Here is a 19,149-nt window from a genome sequence, read left to right on the forward strand (position 1 = left end):
CAAAATAGATGAACCCATGCCATTCAAGTAAAATGTATGTGATTTGGACAGGAACAGGATCGACGTTTGATGCTGTAACCTGACAAAATGTGAAAACCGTGTGAATACTTTAACAAATTAACTCAATTTTCCAAACGTCCCACCGAAATGTCCCTGTGTTTCGCTCACTCCCCGCCGGCCTTGATGAGGTACCCGTTGAACGTGATGTAGACGTCCACGTCGTCGCTGTAGATGGCGTTCTCGCGCTCCCTCTTGAACAGGCGCACCCACACGGCGTCGCGCGGCCGCAGCTCCAGCATGACGCTCTGGCTCTGCATGATGGAGCGGTCGCTGGGCTGGGCGTAAACGATGGCCCGCTCCGTGTCGTTCTGCATGATGTGCAGGTACGTCTCCTTGAAGTTCCACGTGTGGATGTTGACGTTGAAGAAGTAGACCCCGGGGACCCGGCAGAAGAACTTCCCCTGGAACATGTCGAAGTCGTCGTCGAGGTTGACGAAGACCGTGTCGAAGATCACCGCCTGGTAGGCGTCGTCGCTGTGCAGGGACTTCCGGCGGGCCACGGAGAAGGCAGAGTGCGGAAGCTTGCAGGGGTCTCCTGGAGGGCCCGCATGGCCTTTGCTGCCCTTTGACCCCGCTGCGCCTTGGGCTCCTGGAGGGCCTTCCTGTCCAGCTTTTCCTGGAGTTCCTCTGTCCCCACGATCTCCTTTATCACCTGAGTGAGGTTGGTGTGAAGACCAGAGGTGGGTAGAGTAGGCAAAAACTTTACTCCAGTTGAACATATTTCTACTCAAGTAAAAGTAAAACTTAGCTGTCTAAGAAATTAAGTAAGAATTAAAAAAGTATTTAGTAAAAATGCTCCTCCAGTATTCCAAAACAATCATTTAATACAAAAAATGACAAAGTCAGATGTATTTAAAAGGCCAAAATGAAAATAATTCATATGAATAATACAAATACAAAATATCAAAATAGGTCAAAAGATTTTTCCCCCCCAAATGTTTCAATGTAGAACTTCTGAAACTTTAACAAAAACTGCAGATTTCTCTATTTAATCCTCAAATTAAATCTGTAGATTCTTCATTAAATGCATAATAAGTCCAAATATTTTTTTAAAAAAAAATGTTTTAAATTACATTCTTAAACTAATATAAACTCAAAGGACGTATAAAGTATGATTTTGGCTCTACTGTAAGAACTGGGCTGATTCAAGCACTGGATCAGCCCAAAAAATATTCACACCCCTTTGTCAGATATATTCAAATCACAAACTTAATTATCTAATTAGGATTTTATGCAGTAGAAAAACACAAATTGACACACAAATAGGAAGTGCACGGTTTTCAATTTGTTTTACCAGTAAATGTCAAATAGTTTTTGTTGACTTCACCCCAACAAAATATGAAGGATATGTGAGTCCTGATTAATCAACTCTCTTTTAGTTAGTTTCTAATATCCTTGAACAAGTCTCCTCTGATTACGGCTTTAAAGAAAGAAAAAGAAAGCAGTCGTTTGCAACAAGTCACCTTTCAGTATAGTCATGTTGATGTAGGTGCGAATCTCCGGGACGTGGCTGAACTCTGCCGGTGTCGGAGGATCTCCACTGCCCTCTGCTGGCGGTATGTGGTCACAGCATCTACTGCAGGGAGCGTTGGGCGGAGGAACAGTGACCCCAGGAGAGGAGGAGGAGAGCAGGAGGAGGACGACACCCAACATAACTGTCCTTACGGCTGCAGAGATATATAGATTATCATTATAAATACAGTTACAATGCATGAATACGTAATAAATAGCTTCAGATAAATGGTGTATGTTTTAATCATTTAAGTGATCCATCCATCCATTTTCTATACACCTTTTGTCCCTAATGGGGTCTGGAGAGTTGCTGGTGCCAATCCCCAGCTAACGTTCCGGGCGAGAGGCGGGTTCACCCTGGACAGGTCGCCAGTCTGTCGCAGGGCAACACAGAGACACACAGGACAAATAACCATTCACACCTAGGGAGAATTTAGAGAAACCAATTAACCTGACAGTCATGTTTTTGGACTGTGGGAGGAACCCGGAGAACCCGGAGAGAACCCACCATACACAGGGAGAACATGCAAACTCCATGCAGAAAGACCCCGGCCGGGAATCGAACCCAGGACCTTCTTGCTGCAAGGCAACAGCTCTACCAACTGCACCAGCTGCTTTTTTGTATTCAACAGCTGTAAGTCCCTGATTTCAACTTTCGCTGCAGTTTGCTCAAACCAAGCTAACCCAGCTCGTCCCAAAAATGTGCTTGATCTCTCGTTTCATTCGAACCATAAATCTACTGCGGAGATTCTCTGAAACACAGATGGCGTTGCTCAGTGTTTATCACTAGCACATTACATAACAGTGAGGTTTTTTTTCTGAAAGCGTCTCCTAAACAGCCGTCTTCTGTAACAAATCTCACATATGCAGCTAGGTTCTAAAACCAAGATTTTAAAAGTTTAAAGAAGAAACCTCCTGCCGCTTCCCTTTCCTTCTTCCTAGTTTTTTTTGTTTTGTTTTGTTTTGTTTTCTTATTTTTCAAAGCAATCCTCGTGTCGGTGTCATGCAGCAGTCTTACAGCTGCAGCGTAACAGACTGATAACCCAGACGAATTGGACATTAGTGATCCTCACCTCGGCTTCAGGAGGTAGATTCCAAGGTCCACAGCTTTCCCGTGTTTCTGTAAGAATGAGTGAAGTTCCCCGAGAGGAAATCCCTCTTTCTCTCGATCCCTCCTTCATGACCGTTTATGCAACAGCAGGATCCAGCTGGCGATCAAAGCCCAGCAGCTTCCTGCTGACCCCTGATGCAAACAGAGCAGCAGCAACACCAGCATTGTGCATTTTTGGAACAACTAAAAGTGTGGGGCATGATTTTTATGTCTGATTGTTTTAAAGTGTTTCTAATCACTCTGAAAGCGGCCAGTCTGATGAGAAAATCTAATTTTAACTGCTGCTCAAGTTTAATGACGCCTTGATGAACACTTCCTGGAACACAGGAAGCCGCTTGTCGTTCCCTGAGGGTCCGCCTTTTTTCTGTGCTGAATTATTCTAAAATTTCCAGAGACCCAGCTGCAAGGAGTCAATCAATCAATCAATCAATCAAATTTTATTTGTATAGCACATTTCAGCAGCAAGGCATTTCAAAGTGCTTTACATCAAATCAAACACAGAAATACAATGCAACATAAAACACGACATTAAGTCAAGTTCCAACAATAAATTTGCAATTGATTACGTTTCAAATACAATTCTAAACAAGTGGGTTTTTAGTCGACATTTAAAGGAAGTCAGTGTTTCAGCTGTTTTACAGTTTTCTGGAAGTTTGTTCCAGATTTTTGGTGCATAGATGCTAAATGCTGTTTCTCCTCGTTTGGTTCTGGTTCTGGGGACGCAGAACCAGAACCAGAAGACCTGAGAGTTCTGGAAGGTTGATACAACAGCAGCAGATCTTTAATGTATTGTGGTGCTAAACCATTCAGTGATTTATAAACTAACAACAGTATTTTAAAGTCTATTCTTTGAGCTACAGGGAGCCAGTGGAGGGACTTTAAAACTGGTGTTATGTGCTCTATCTTCCTGGTTTTAGTGAGAACGCCAGCAGCAGCATTCTGGATCAGCTGCAGCTGTTTGATTGATTTGTTGGACAGACAGGGTCATGGGCTGGGGTACCCTGAAAAAGCCATCCATTGTCACCCATATGCCCAGGGTCCCCGATTTTTAACACCCACAGTGATCCCGTGACAGCCCCCCAAAGAGGGCAAAGTTCACCAAAAAATACCTAAAATGATCCTTTGTGGCCCAGGTTAGGTGAAGTTCTATTTGTAGCCACAAGGTGACATGGGGACATCCAGGACGATATTATATGGGAAATTTGGGAGGACTGATCATGGGGAAATATGGAAGCATCAAGGAATACTCTAAGGTGTCAGGGAATTTGGGTATTAGGATTTAAGGACTATGAACCCCATTGAAATACAACCTTGGTAGACCAGGATTTGATTCCACCTGTCACCTTTTTCCCTTTTCAATGGGAACATAAATACTGGGAACTATGGGAGGAATCACACATGCTCCCCCATGGCACAGTGGTTAAGACACATTGGAATGAGGGAGTCCAGCGGAAAGACGAGGGGAAACAGAAAGGGAATGTTTTGATAAGCTTTGGAGTTGAGTTTTGAGTTTGGCTGCTTGGAGGGAGGATGATTACCTCAAGGATTACATAAGACAATTTACAGAAACTATAAAGCAGACGTGAAATATATTTGAACCCATATTTTTCAGGCGTACTCTATGTCAAAAAGGTGAATCATTTTTTTTTCTCACTTTCTGACATCAAATTAGACTAAAAGCTTTCTGTTAGGGTTACCTAAACTATTTCTATTCGACAAATGGCAAGAAAATGAGACCAAAATCTTTTTATTTAATTTTATTAAATTCAGAAGTTTGCATCCACTAATATTATCATTCCCAGATTATAATGCTTCTGGATTAATTCACAGCATTTGACATAATCTAGATCTACTTTCCTCAGAAATGCTGATTTCTGATTGGTTAATTCACAAAATTTAAGGAAGAGAGTTATGCATCTTCGTGATTCTGCTTCATCCCTGGGTGTCATTTCACACCCGTAAGTCAAAATTGTTTCATCTCTTCACACAGTTATTACCTTCAGACAGTTGCAGGGAGCAGACCGTTTCAAAGACGGACAAGTTTTGGTGTAAAATGTTCAAATCAGTCTCAGAAGAAAAGCAAAAGACTCTGTGAAGTCTTTAATCTTAAAGCGACAGGAGGGACTGGTGCTCTTCACAAAATAATTCAAACTGTGGGGAAGAAAATCATCACGAACGGATATTGAAGCAACATATTGAGACATCAACCAGGAAGTTAAACTTTGGGCATAAAGAGGTTTTTCAAATGAACAGTGACCCCAATGTAGCAGACTACATGCAAAAACACGGAGAACATAATCCACAAATTCGTGTTCTTCAGGGTGCTGTTTCAACCAAAACGAATAGATTTTTTTTTTTTTTTTTTTTTTTTTTTTGACGTCCCGAAAGTTGTATAAGGCTTCATGCTTTGTGAAAAAGCATTGTGTTTTCTCCTGGTTGCTGTGTCAGAGCAACACAAACAATCCGCTGTTTGGATCCATACCAATCGTTGGATGAAGGACGATCTCGGTATGATTGTTTTGGTTTTGGTTCTAGGCAAAAATAATAACTTATTATAGTCACCTATAAACCCACTTGTTACCCTCTGAAATCCCCAGGAGAGTCTAATGTTGCGTTCCAGTTACCTGGGAAGTGGGAACTCGGAGTTAAGAAGTGGGAATTTCAACATGGCGACGCTCACAAACGTATTTTTAAGCTTTACTTTCCATAAGCAAACAGCAGTTTTAATTTGCTCAGTTTTGCGTTTCTGGCGCTAGATGTAACGTTGATTTTAGACATACTTTTACCTCGTATCTTGTAAAAATAAACATGTTTCCACCACCACTACCGCTGATGTGAGGAGCGGCAATGTTGAAACGCAAAGTTGTAACTGTGGGGAGTCGATGTTGCTCCCAGTTTCCCAGTGGGAAATCTGGATTCGGAACACGTAACAGTCAGGATTTCTCAGTTCAGAGTAAACCTTGAACGCAGCATTACTACTTTGAACATTGCAGTGTTGCTTTTACTTTCTTTATGAGGTTAGTCCAAGTTAAGTCTCCTCTGGTGTTCCTAATTGTCCCCAGCTGCATGCTGTCTCCCAGTTCCCATGCACCCGATGAATGAAGTTAGAAGCTCCCACCTTGCAGAGGAACCATTTTCTCCTCCTGTCTGCAGACCACGGGAGAATTTGAAGCTCATGCAACCGACTCACAAGAAGCAACAGAGCAAAACAGCTGGGGCCTGCGGTCAAAAGTAGATCAGATATTCACCTTCTTCTGCTCATCTCAAGGGTTTAGAGATATTTTTTGTGGTGAAATTAAGATATTTCCACACCCCTGTGCCCCTCCGACCGCAACCCCACTCTCATTTTTCTTCAAGATATGTTGTTCGAATGCAGCAGCGTGATTAGAGGGGAAGTGCATTCAAACTGAAAAAAGCAGAGGTGAGTTCAAACTTCAGACCTCAAAACATTCTTGTGGTTGAGCTCAGGGGGGAAAAAAAAGAAAAAGAGAGAGAGCCGGTGAGAACGTTTCGTCTGGCTCCTCTCGGCCTGCAGCCCACGTATAAGAGAACATGCGTACGAAACACAAGTCTCTCTCTCTCTTTTTTTTTTCATGTGCTTCTATGTTGCAAACGGGGATATTTTTTTTGTGTGTGTGTGCGCATGTTCTGGACGCGTTGGGTGTTCTTGAGACACTGTTTGTCCCTTGCGGTTGCTGTGGCTCACAGACGAACAGGTGGCGCTCGTGTCCGGGTCCGTCCTCGCGCTCTGCCAGTCCGCTGCGGGTTAGAGGTCCAAAACAAGCCCGGAGTGTCTTCAGCTATCGCTGCTCTGATCTACGCTGTCACCTAGGATTGACAGCTATCGAACTCGTTCGCACTTTTGTCGTTTTTCAGTCTGGACTTTGACTGGGCCATTCTGACGCATCACCTAAACGCCTACATCTTAGCTCTTGCGGTCGCTGTACAGCAGAAAGACGAACCTCTGCTTTGTTTTCATCTTTTACAGCCTCTTTCTTTCTGACCTGCATTGAGAGCATTCTACATGTTGGACTTGTGACCATATCAAATATATCTCTTTATAATTTTTTATTTTTACTGTTCACCAACTTTCTCCCTGACCTGCGTTCTGAGTTTGTTGATCTTCATGATGCTGCTTGTTCTCTAACAATCCAGAAACAGAACTGCTGGATTTGTATCGAGATGAAGTGACTCTCAGGTGGAGTTCTTCCCCTAAACCAGAACCAGCATTCGGCTTCTACGCATCACAAATCTGGGAAAAACTTCCAGAAAACTGCAAAACAGCCGAAACATTGGGTTCCTTAAAATTAAGGCTACACCCCCGTCTGTTTAGAGTTACCTTTTAACCATAATAAATGAAACGTTTACCAATATATATGATGTCTATTGATGACAAAATGTAATGTTTGTTTCTGGTTTTCTCAATTGGTGACTGTATGACGTTTTTATGACTTTTTATATTTTACTTGTAAAAAAGTAAAATAAAATTTGTGCTATACAAATAAACTTGACTGACTGATATTGGAAAAACTAAGATTTTAGTACAGATCCTCTAACATTTGAAAATTAAGGCTGACACCAAAGATATACGGATCCTCTCTTGTTTTGGACATTAAATTAAACTTTTTGATTCTTGTTGCTTATTTATTTATTTTGTTCTCCATTTCTTTACGAAATCTTTACGAATTTTTTATTATTTAAGACATCAAAATTGACAAACAATCTGATCGCCCATCTAGTCACGATAAATATCTCCTACATCTTGATGGGTCTCGTTGCAGTTTGCCTTTGTGATATTCATGTTAAAATTAAAAATCTAAAAATAAAGCTGGAAAACAATTCCACCCAGATTGGCTCTGATTAATAAAATAAATAGATAACGTGGTTGGATTTTATTTAGAGATCTGTGAAGAAAGGTGGCTAAACACAAAAACAATTTTTTTTTTTTAAATTATATTTAATTAAAACCACTTTAATTAAGATTCTAATTTCAAAAGTGATTGAATCTTTTATTTATTGTGTTGTCCTATCAGATAAAGTCTCAACACCACTGCAGCATGTGATAAATGTGGGGGGGGGGGAAGAAAACAAAAATGTGTATAAATATATTTTCAATGCTCTGCAGATGAGAGAAACAGTCACACTACATTTATCTGTGGTACTTCTGACCACACCAGCACAACTCTGGGTTCCTCTGTAAACGCCTCAGTGTAGCTGTCAAAATTTCATCTGAGCTTCACACAGAAACTAAACATGCTACGATTTTGCACAGGTGTACAAATGATTGTGGCAACTGCTTGCTCTTTTGTAGGTATTTACTTTCCTATTTGGCTACATAATCTTCCTAGACTATTTAATTCTGTGATATAAAGCTGTGTGAATGCGTCTGAATGCATTAATATGTAAAGCAGCACCTGGGGAAAAAGAGGTTTAATATGCACATGTATGTATCGGAAAGATTTAATTAGCTGTCCTGATAGAATCAGTGTGAAGAAGTGTTGTGCAAAAAAAAAAAAAAAAAGAAAAAGAAAGACGAATGTTGATAGAAACGAACATCTCAGGTGTTTTCGTACTTACATGGCTAAATATGATAAACTGTCTCGGGTGAGCGGATGTCGCTGGTTGTGTCAGAGTTAAATGTCAAACCACACTCTAATACATACGCTCACTCACACACACACACACGCACACACACCCACACACACCGCCAGGACCACCTGACAGGACATGTAAACACACACACACACACACACACTACACACACAGCTCTCCCACACTCACTCACAACTCATGCCCACCCCTCAGCCCTCATTCCACAACGACACAGGAAGTGACAGGGTGACCCATTTCTCGGTTTTCTTCAGTCTCTGTATAGATGTCACCGTGAACAACGGAAAGGTGCCGAGCGCGCATCACTGAGGTCAACTATCATTGACCAGCATTAACATTGCCGATGATATTTGACCTCAGTGATTTACTGAAAGTGTAAGGAACCCCATAAAAGTCTGGAGTCTGCTGCACCTGCTAACCTAAATGTAGCAGGTGCAGCAGATGAGGTAATTTTAATGTAAACATATGAGGTGGCACCAAAAGGAACAACAAACCCAGCTGGCTCTCTCTGCAGCGCTTTGTCTTAGCGCTGCAGGGCTAGCTAAGAGAGTGGAGTGGACGACACTCGTTTCGATGCCTCTTGAGATTTTCTATCATACGGCGGGTGTGTAGATAGTACGAGTGACAAGACATCAGAAGTCTGTCATGACTCAGTTCTGGAGCAACGCTGTAGTCATATTGATATGTGAACAATCAAAGAGCATCTAAAGCAACAGATTCCAAGACAGAGAAGAAATCAAAAACGATATTCCATTGTGTTGGAATATTAAACGACATTTAATCGGTATTTTTCCCAATAATGATATTTCATCATTATTGGGAAAAATACCCAACATAAAATCCCTTATTTTTCTGTCTTTTGAGACGTATATTAGCACTTTCACCAGGGTCCATGCCACTCCTCACCCGTCCTGGACTCACTTAGGAGCTGCCGCTTCATTCATGGTAACTTTTTATAGCTAAGTAAAAAGTTAATGTAACTGCTTTCTAAAGAAATCTGTCAATGATTTTAGCACAGTAATGCCAGAATCCGACATTATTATGAATACTCTAAACTTATTAGAGATCCTTTAAAATGCAGTTTAAGAGTTGTGAAATTCTGCATCTGTTTGATAACCTGTGACTGACCTGTGACCTCCCCAGGGTGTACCCCGCCTCTCCTCCAGTGAGTACTGGAGACTGGCACCGTCCCCACATCCCCGACCAAATAGGTTAATGGAAGGTCTATTCATAAAAAAAATAAAACATCTTTAAAAGCTTTTTGATGTCAAATTGTCAAAAAGAGTTGTGCGTCCCATGCAACCTCAGGCACTGTCTTCCCATGTCAAATGTTGTCTTTTCTTTGGACGGATTATACTGAAACGAAATTTTGTTGTACTTCTCTATGATGACGATAAAATCATTCTGAATCTGCAGCTTTGGTCAAATCACTCACTCTATTTGTGGAGAACAGGAGGATCTTGAGGGGTTTGGTCAAGGAGAAGCGTCTCGACAAGGGCACCATTTATACAAGAACCAACAGCAGCTGTTGTACTTTTCTTTATTGAGAGTAAATGTTGATAACTAATTAATGCAGATCAAACAACATAGTACAATAAAAATTAGCAGTGAAGTTAAACCAGCACAGATTTATCAGCGTTTTCTTCCCCTTACATCTATGCAGCTCTTAGCAGCTCATTTATTAGGTTTCACCATCTTTAAAATTTTCTGATGATGTGAGAAAAACAGTTCAGATCACCTCGTCTCTGTTACATATTTGAAAAAAGCAGCCACAGAAAAAGTTGATGTAATAGTACATAGGATTTTTCCCAGCCTGATAGAAGAAGAATAGCCATGTCTGGGCTTTACAATAATGTATTACCAGCATTGCAACGGTCAGATTCACCTTTTTGGAGATTTTCTTTGTGGAATGTGACTCCAAAATATTGGCAGAAAATTTGCAGTAAATTTGCCAAATTGCAATTATTTCATTGATCATCCCAAACTATTCAAGAGCAAACAAAGCTTGGGAAGCTGAAACACCAAGAGACGATGCTTCTTGATACACTATTGGCTGGTATTTAGAAAGAACCCAATGCAGGAGCCTCATTTGTTCTCCTTGGTGCTGATTGTCTTTGTCCCCAAGAGCCAAGACGATTAACACTGTGGGCATTAGTTTCTGTGGTAGTGCAAAGATGGCTTCTCCTGCTCGTATCAGTGGATATTAAGGTGTATTTGGTGTTTCAACTACTAAAATAGGTAGTAATTGGCGTCTTTTGGGTGGGGAAGATCTCAAGTATTTGCAGATTTGAGCTGTTTATGGACCATTGTGGTCTCAACCTCCTGGTGATACCATGGATCTGCTGGAAATGGTCTACATTACTAACGTACTTGTGGCACATTTACAAATGGCGCTGCAGCCTCTGATATCTTCGTTTCTAGACAGCTACACGTATTTTGTCCTAGTTAGTTGCTGCTCCAAGAGAAGGAACGCCATAATTTCCCAACAACATGTCATCTGGAAACAAGCATTTTTTAAATTGTTTATTTCTGTAGCTGTATGTGACTCAACACACCGTTAGTCTTCAATAAACTTAAATCTTGCTCCTGATGATTTTGTATTTATCCAGACAAGTTAGCTGTAGTGCTAGGCTAACATTAGCATGTTTGATCTCTGTTTTGATATGACTTGTGGTCACAGTTCTAGTTAGTCGCGTGTAGAGAAAGCTCACAGACAAGGTCATTCTGCTACTTCGGAAACCTAGGTGTTTGCTTTGCAGAGTGGGTCATGTGACACAGACAGAATGGGGAGATGCAGCAGCCAATGCAGTCTCTGCTAAACACTCAGGTTGTTTGGGAAAACCCACATGTGTTAGATCATATAAATGACATGCACAACCTATAGTACAATTTTACAAGCCGAGTACACAAAAATAGGCTGAGATTTGTAGAAACTGGGGATGCAAAATGCAAAATGGTCGCAGTATTGGGGGGTGGTTTTCCTCAGGAACTCTTGACACCATGAGATCAAACAGGAACATCCTGAATAAGTTTATGCCGGTTATGTTTTCTGTGATTAAGAGATATTCCTTTCTTATTCTTCTCCAAACCAGTCTCAGCCAGATGACTTCAAAAATTGCATGGGCAGCAAAGTACACTTTACTGTCCTCAAGGAGTAGACAGTAGATAGACTACCTTGTGTCTATCTTTGAATCTCTGTGACAAATTGTGTTTTGTTTCTGTTTTCTCTCCTTAGAAACACTTCTTGAATTCCTCCTAATGATGAGTCAATTTTCTAAAAGGTCAGCTTTTAGATGGATTTGTTACTGAATGTCATTTGTAACTCTTTAAGCGTTAGATAGCCGGTTCTGAAGGGTTCCACGGGCATAGAGGAGGATCTGCACATGGTGCCAGCAGCAGGCTGAGCAGCTGTGTCCGTCTCATCAATGTCCATCTGCTGGCTTTCAGACGGCTGTGTCAACGTGGAAGGATGAGCTGATGGAGAGGAAGGAGGGCGAGAGGGAAGGTGGAGATGAAGGAAGAGAAGAGGGGAACTCTGGTCATTCAGAACTTCCCCCCCTTCCTTGCTAATCGCTCTCTGTGTCTCTTTCATTTCATCTTCCTTCATAATGCCAAAACCAGAGTCGGGGCTCTCCGGCTCCCTTTTCAGACTCTCATATTCGGGATACGAAGCGAGGGAATCACACAGGGGGAAATGCAGGCCATGGATGTGGCGAGGGTCCTGGAAACTGTCTTGATAGGCGAAGCAAGCCGGGTTGGAGTAGGTCCGAGCCGAGCCGCCGCCGGAGGAGCTGGACATGAAGTAACCCACGTTTGAGAAGCTTGACCGGGACGACGAGTTGTAGATGAGGCCGTTGCTGTTTGAGCAAGAAGTGGGATACTGTGGAAGTGAAGAAGGGGGCTTGTGGTGATGGACGTTGGAGACGGGGAGGATGCCCCGTCGTTCCAGTCCTCACACACCACGACATGGGAGATTCGGTCGCAAGAAGGGGTGACGAAGAACGACTGGCTCCCTGAAAAGGGATTAAGCCATTCCTGAAGGGAAAACAAGAAGCAAATTCAAGTTCAGGGATGACAAAAGAGCATTGGTGTGTGTTGATTGTGAAATTATAGTGCCTTGAAAGGACTTTTTTTTTTGTTTTTTTACATTTCAATGATGTTACAACCACAAACCTCAATGTGGTTTACTCAGATTACATGATATCAACACACAGTAGTGTATAATTGTGAATTAAAAGGAAAATGACACCTTTTATTTTCAAATAAACAGAAACCTGCTAAGTGATTTGCTTTCAACCCCATTCATCCCATTTCATCCCACGGCCATTTTGTAAAACATGGCAGCGGTTGAATCACGATGTCGGGAAACTTTCCTTCGGCAAAGCTGGATGGCTTTGATCACACGTCGGGTGAAACTAAACCTCATCTGTCTCATTTGAGTTGGTTTGTCACAAAAAATCCCAATCAAAACATTTGAAGTTTGTGGTTGCAGCTTTGAAAATAAATGTGAAAAAAACAACACAATACCATCGTCGCTTTCCAAAACTATAAACGAATTTGTCAATCAGTCTTGCATTGCAGCTCTTACAAGCACGCACACACACACGCACACACACACACACAGAGACGCTGTCATTGCAATGAGGACGTAATAATTACTTTCAGATTTCCCTGGTGGACAGTGTGGAGAGATTGGAAGTACTCCGAGGGATTCGGTAGCGGCTTCCCTTTGAGTAGCCTGAAAGTAAACAAGCTCAGCATTAGCTTATGCACGGCAACATGCCAACACACTCCATCAGGACGATCAATCGCTTACCCCCTGGTCTTAGAATGGGCCAACACAATGATGACGGTGACGAGAAACAAGCCGAGGGCGGATAAGATCCACCTCACTGTGTTCTGATCTGATGTTGAGTGTGAATGGCCTGGTCAGATACAAAAGGTTGACCAAACCCAAGTCAGAAGCTATAGAAAGAAACTTGTAGGAGAGGCATGAGAATAAAAATTGTGTTTTGGTCAATGGATTTACTTTTCTCATCTTTCAAATCCTCCCAGGATGTTGTCAGGCTCCAGTCGCTCCAGTGGCTGCCGGGTCTTCCAACCGGATTGACTCTGACTCTGACTTCCAAGAGGCCCTTTAGCTTCCCCACCTCAGACCTCAGCTCTCGCTGCCTCGTGGAAACATTTCTGGAGTCCTGAGAGATATTAAAGTCAGCGAGCAGATCTACGACAATATCGGCTGGATGAAAGCGAACACTACCCCATTTCATCACTCGAAAACATACAGGTGCTAATTTAAGCTGCAGCTTAAACCGGGAGTGAAAGCAACAGGTGTCGGCAGACTGTAAAGAATAGCAAAAAGCAAATTTTTTCAAATGGCTTTCGCCTATGGTCAAGAGATACGAGTCATTCCCAAAAGGATGGAAATTCCAGATAGAAGGGATGATAGATGAGCCTCCTCTAGATGACGGCCCAACTTTGCCTTAGAGAGAAGGCTAAGATCTGTCATCTGAAGGGTCTTGGTGTAATGGCACATTTTACCCTATTCGCCATCGTTTTTGCTATATATAGCAAATCTTCAGCTTTTCCAACTCAGAAATGTCCTTGTTTGTTCTATATAAAATGGCCCCAGTACACCATTGGCATGCCATCATTACAATATTCAGCGATAATATCGAGGTTCCTTGTTTCCCTGACATCCTACATTTGGACCATAACAGATTGGACAGGAAAAATAACCGAATGGTGAACGCTAAATACCGCTTTATGCCATCCAGATTACTTCACTACACACTACATTCACACACTGATGATGCTCAAGGACACAACGACTGAAACAGACTGAGGGGGAGTTCAAACCGGCAACTCCTGCCGTTGTCGCCTCACCATCTGTCTGGTGCAGAGGTGGGCAATCCTGGTTCTGGAGGGCCGATGTCCTGCAACTCTTAGACGTCTCCCTGGTCCAACAGACTTGAATCACCTCCCAAGTGCAGTCAGGTTCTCCAGAGTCCTGCTAATGACCTCATTATTTGACCTTATCATTGAAGTAGAGACTCATCTAAAAGTTGCAGGAGTCCGGCCCTCGAGGCCTGGAGTTGCCCACCCCTGGTCTATTTGCTGAATTAAGGTCAGGGTAGAAACTAATACTTGAGGAAGTTTTGAACTTTCATTATTTGTTTTGTTTTTTTGCTCTTTGTTGCTGTTTCTAAATCAGCCTGGATGCAGAAGACTCACCCAAAGCTGCAGTGATGCTTTCTAGCAGTGAAAATTGAAGGAGCGTGACTGAAACATGGTTTATTTTCTGTTCTCTTTGTTGCCATTTTCCTTTGTTCTTTCTTGGTATTCAGAGATTTAAGAGATAAATTAGAAGAAATCCAGAGTAACATTTAGATTATGTCCTTGCCGTCGTTCCCAAATAGTTGAATCAGTTCATGATGGGGGCACAGGATCTATGTTGAGCAAAGAAAAAAACGATGGCGCACTTTGCCAAATCTGGACAAAACAGCGACTGAACAAACCTTTGTCACATTAGCTTGGGTAAGTGATATTCCTACCACACCGGTGAGTTTTATTCAGGTTTATCCCCAAATTTCTATTTCAATAAACAGATGTCAAGATGTAAACAGGTGCAAACATGTATAAATGTTCTCACCCTCCATTGCTGTTGTCTCTGTTTGATCTGAAGCTGGAAGTCGAAGCCAGAGGTGAAATACTTTGAGACGGGATTCCCCAGGCTCCATGATATCAGGGTGAAATTGGCAGTGATGTTGACCTGGGGAGCTCCTGGAGGAGGCATTTTGACTGTATGTCCACAAACACACACACACACACAAAAAAAACAAAAAAAACAACAAGATTTAACCAACCACTGCACAGATAATTAGATATTAAAGCACTTGAGGCCAGATTACAGCAGTGAGAGAGAGCTGAGAGAGGAAAAGCAGCTCACTGTGTTCATCTGGCTTGTAGTCTGTGATCTTCTCCACCAGTGTCCCGTTACACTTCAAAAAGATGCTTGGCATCACGTCGTAACCAGAGAACTCCTACACAGAAACCATCGCATAAAAAATGTCTTATAAGCAGATAGGAACAGGATTTTCAAGGTTCCTTCCCCAAGCTCCTGGTTGGGATTTTATTTGATAGACCAGCACAATTAAAAAATGGAAGTTGGCCTTGCTTTGTGTTCGACACGAACTCCAGCGAAATGAATATGAAGTTTTGTCGCTATAATGGGATAAAATGTGGAAAAGGTTCGAGAGGGGAGAAGACCGCTTACTGTATTTCCAAAGACAAAGCTGCAGCCCAGAGAAGAATTTCTGTGTTGCTTCAGTTTGCAGCTTTGACTGGAAAACAAGACCAACATGATTAAACTTGCAGCTTCAACTTTAACAAGCAAAAAACAAAACAAAAGAAAAATAACAGAAATGTTCTCTTTTCCACAAAATGTCTGTCATATCTTACGAGTGTAAGTGCTGTTCTCTGTGAATCCAAAATATCTTCTGTCCAGAAATCGAGCAGTCCTCCGCAGAACCAAGCCCAGCTCCGGTCCAACTGCAGCTGACGTTGTTAACAAAGTCATTTGTGCAGACGAGTCCTTGAGACGACAAACACGGAGATTAGAAAGGTGTCCTAACAGAGCGGTGGACTCTGATTAGGCTCAAACAGGAACCAGTTTTAGTTTTATCTATCCGCTGATTTTTAGTAGAGATAGAAATAAAAATGGACGGTAATTATCAAACAGGTCCGTACCGGGTGAGGCTTTGTGAGAATGAGCTGGAATCAGAACCAGCGACATCCACAGGGCAACCAGCGTCTCCACGGCCAACGACATGACTGAAGAAGAGCAGAAATCAGGTGAATATCAGTGAGACTAAATAAGAAATGTTTTTCTCTGCAACTTGTTTCTGAAACCTGAAAGCCCCCCTCATGCATGAGCATTTATCATGCCTGAGCATGATAAATACTCATTCTAGTATTTATGTAAATACTAGCATGAGGTTTAAAAGATATTTATATATATATATATATATATATATATATATATATATATATATATATAGTTTTGACTTTGTGTGTATTAGAGAAACGGCGTTAAATTTAACCACCACCAACCAAAATTAGATCAGCACAAGGTTGAGCTCTTTTGACTGAATACTGGAACATCAGAAAGCAAAAACAGTCATCCTGAGAGGACAAGCCAAGTGTTTGCATGATGCGTATGATCCACTCTTTACAATCATCAGACAAGAATCAAGTTCATCCCTCCATCCACTGTCTACGCTTACAGGGTCGATGGTTGGAAACCAAGTTTATTAAATATCAAACGCAAACATGATCAAAAATGACACATAAAAGGCTCAAGCATCACCAAAAATGTGTATAAATGCCACCAACACCATGTGTGACATTTGGAGCCACGTCCCTAATTTTGAAAGCCTCACCTCATCCGACCACCAAACGTTTCTCAAGACGACATTAACCAAATTTTAGTCCGGCTTGTAAGTTGTCACTTCTTCTTTGGTTGGCAGCCTCTCTATTCGATGGCGTACGGTAACACCGAAGCTCCAGTGTATTCCAGTTCACAGCAGACTCTGTGGTTCCTGAGTTGCATCCTGACTCATCTCCTTCGCCTGGAGGTGACGGCTCGCGTCAGAGTGGAGCTTTGACCCGGCTGGGTGTTCTGACAGCACCAGCACCAAAACCAAGTTTCTGGAATGGTCCTGACCTCATCCTGATACAGAAACGTGCAGGCGTAGGCTTAAAAGCCAGGGATTAAATCCATCTTTAGCATTTCTAACCACAAAGATTTTGGTAAAGGTTTTACTAAATGTCCAACTTGCACAGGCCACATTTATCTAAATATTAATCTAAATATTAGCATGAGGTTTAAAGGACCTATAACTATGCACATATAGTTTTGACTCTGTGTGCATTAGAGAAACTCTGCATTGAATTTGCATTAAATTGTTGCCTTTAAAAACATTCATTGTGTAATAAAGGTTCAGATTGATCAATAAAAATCAAACATTAATCTGAAATTAATGAACTGTGTAAGTTCCTCTTTTTTATTTTATTTTATTTATTTTTTTGGTTAGAAACTGTGAAATACTCACTTTTAACCCAGAAAAGAAATTAGAACAAAGTTAAAATCCAGAAAAAAATTATTCCAGAACAGGAACATTTAGTTTTTATTATTACTTAGAAACAGTGGAGTACTCGTTACTTTTACAAATTTAGAGCACACTTAGGAAGTCCAGAGGAAAATACTTACTTACACTTATTTAGCAGCCCAGAACAGGGATTAGAACTTGGAAACCAGAAAAACAACCTTAGCAACTACAGTTTAGATTCCTATCCTCCCAACCCAGAAGAGGAATTAGACCAGAGGTCTCTTACTCATACTTATCTAGCAACCCTGAATAGGAGTATCTAGTTTATTTACCTTGGATCCACATTATTAGCTTTTTCTTCTTTTGCTCTTTCCTTTGGTTTGTTATTTTGTATTTCCTTTAACATCCTGTAAAGCACTTTGTATTGCCTTATTGCTGAAAATGTGCTATATAAGTATAATTACCTTTACGTTTCTATAACAGAAAGAGCTCCAACTAGACTATATAATGACTCACTTTGTCCTTTATTACCGCTATAAACCAATCAACATCACGCTCCATAAAAAGGTGACTACATTCGGTGTTCAGTGTTGGGTTTTTTGATAAAGAAGGCAACAGCTATAAATATAAAGTCTAAATGTTGTCACTTTAAGTCAAGCAAACAGAGAAGTGTTATCTCACCACTGTGACCCAGAACAACACCATGGTGTTGTGTTGAAAAGGTGAGAATTGAATTTATTTAGAAATTTGCACAGAAAACATGCTCAATTTGACTTTTCACTTTTGTTCTGTTATTTTTCTGAGCAGAGTTGGGGAAAAGAAATTACCTTATGTATCCTGATAGCAGGTGGTCGGCAAGAGTAATGACATCCTTGCGTAGTCCTCCTCTGGCCTGATGATTAGATTTCTCTCATTTCGCTCTCTGCTCCTCTTTCTTTCTACTAGAGCAGACTGACAGTCACATCAGCTCTCTCTCTCTTTCTCTCTCTCTCTCTCTCTCTCTTGTCTTTCTCGCCCCTTTTCTGTTTTCTTCTAAGTGCCCAGTGACATTTTCCATTTGAAACCACAGCTCACAGGTCTTACAGGAAGCTTCAACAGCGGTGAGTGATAGTGAGAAGGGACGGGCCGGGTTGGTGGAGGTGCTACTGCGCTTTGCTGGTGGGGCTACTTTGCTCGCCTCTTCCTCCTCTTCGTCTTCCTCCTCCACCTCCTCCCTCAGCAGCAGCAGCAGCAGCAGCAGTCCCCATACCTGGGCCCCATCACATGCTTTAAGGTCACAATAATTGTACTGAAAGCAAGAAACGCAAAGAATAACCACATCCTGTTTCAATTGCAACGTAAAACAAGGGGCAGTATGCACAGAAACTCCATGTTCTTGTGAAGTGGTTTGCATCAGCGAAACCCGTCTTAAAAAAGACGATTCAAAGGAGTGGAGAGGCAAAAACGATCAAATTTAGAATCATGGTAGGGGGAGTATTTAAAAATAAAATCTCACTCGCTCTCTCTCGCTCTCTCTCTCTCGCTTTCTGAAACTCACTAAGCTGTAAAGACTTAAAACCGCTGCTGTTACGGCCACAACCACTGCAGATGCACATAAACAACTCTGGTTGCATGTGAGAGGAACACAGGTTGACAGTTAAGGAAGCAGCCTTCTTGTTAACCAGAGGTCACCAAACATTTTAGTGCAGCGACCAGGTCTGTCGCTGTGTCCATTGCAATGGAGCATAAACTTAATGATAAATGAAT

General features: G+C 41.7%; 2 protein-coding genes and 1 long non-coding RNA gene across 3 annotated transcripts; 1 reads left to right on the top strand and 2 right to left on the bottom strand.

The window, feature by feature from the left end:
- Window positions 1-154: 154 nt before the first annotated feature.
- On the bottom strand, window positions 155-2,768 carry c1qtnf6a (C1q and TNF related 6a). The gene is made up of 3 exons (XM_044100721.1): window positions 2,646-2,768; window positions 1,524-1,727; window positions 155-712 (listed from the first exon to the last, which is right to left on the bottom strand). Exons 2-3 carry the CDS (start codon window positions 1,711-1,713, stop codon window positions 165-167), a joined length of 738 nt encoding a protein of 245 aa, XP_043956656.1. The 5' UTR covers window positions 1,714-1,727; window positions 2,646-2,768; the 3' UTR covers window positions 155-164.
- A 2,707-nt stretch (window positions 2,769-5,475) lies between these two features.
- On the top strand, window positions 5,476-15,888 carry LOC122822225. Its single transcript, XR_006369111.1, has 3 exons — window positions 5,476-6,104; window positions 14,979-15,096; window positions 15,801-15,888. It is a non-coding gene; the product is annotated as an uncharacterized LOC122822225 (long non-coding RNA).
- il2rb (interleukin 2 receptor, beta) lies at window positions 9,820-18,635 on the bottom strand. The gene is given in 11 exon segments (XM_044100722.1): window positions 9,820-12,175; window positions 12,178-12,328; window positions 12,953-13,031; window positions 13,110-13,218; window positions 13,323-13,488; window positions 14,946-15,094; window positions 15,243-15,336; window positions 15,570-15,636; window positions 15,755-15,887; window positions 16,043-16,126; window positions 18,231-18,635. Coding segments are annotated over 10 exon segments (1,623 nt in total). The 5' UTR covers window positions 16,125-16,126; window positions 18,231-18,635; the 3' UTR covers window positions 9,820-11,582.
- Between the last annotated feature and the right edge of the window lie 514 nt (window positions 18,636-19,149).

Source organism: Gambusia affinis, linkage group LG19 (assembly GCF_019740435.1).
Source record: "Gambusia affinis linkage group LG19, SWU_Gaff_1.0, whole genome shotgun sequence".
In the NCBI taxonomy this organism is placed as follows: Eukaryota; Metazoa; Chordata; class Actinopteri; order Cyprinodontiformes; family Poeciliidae; genus Gambusia; species Gambusia affinis.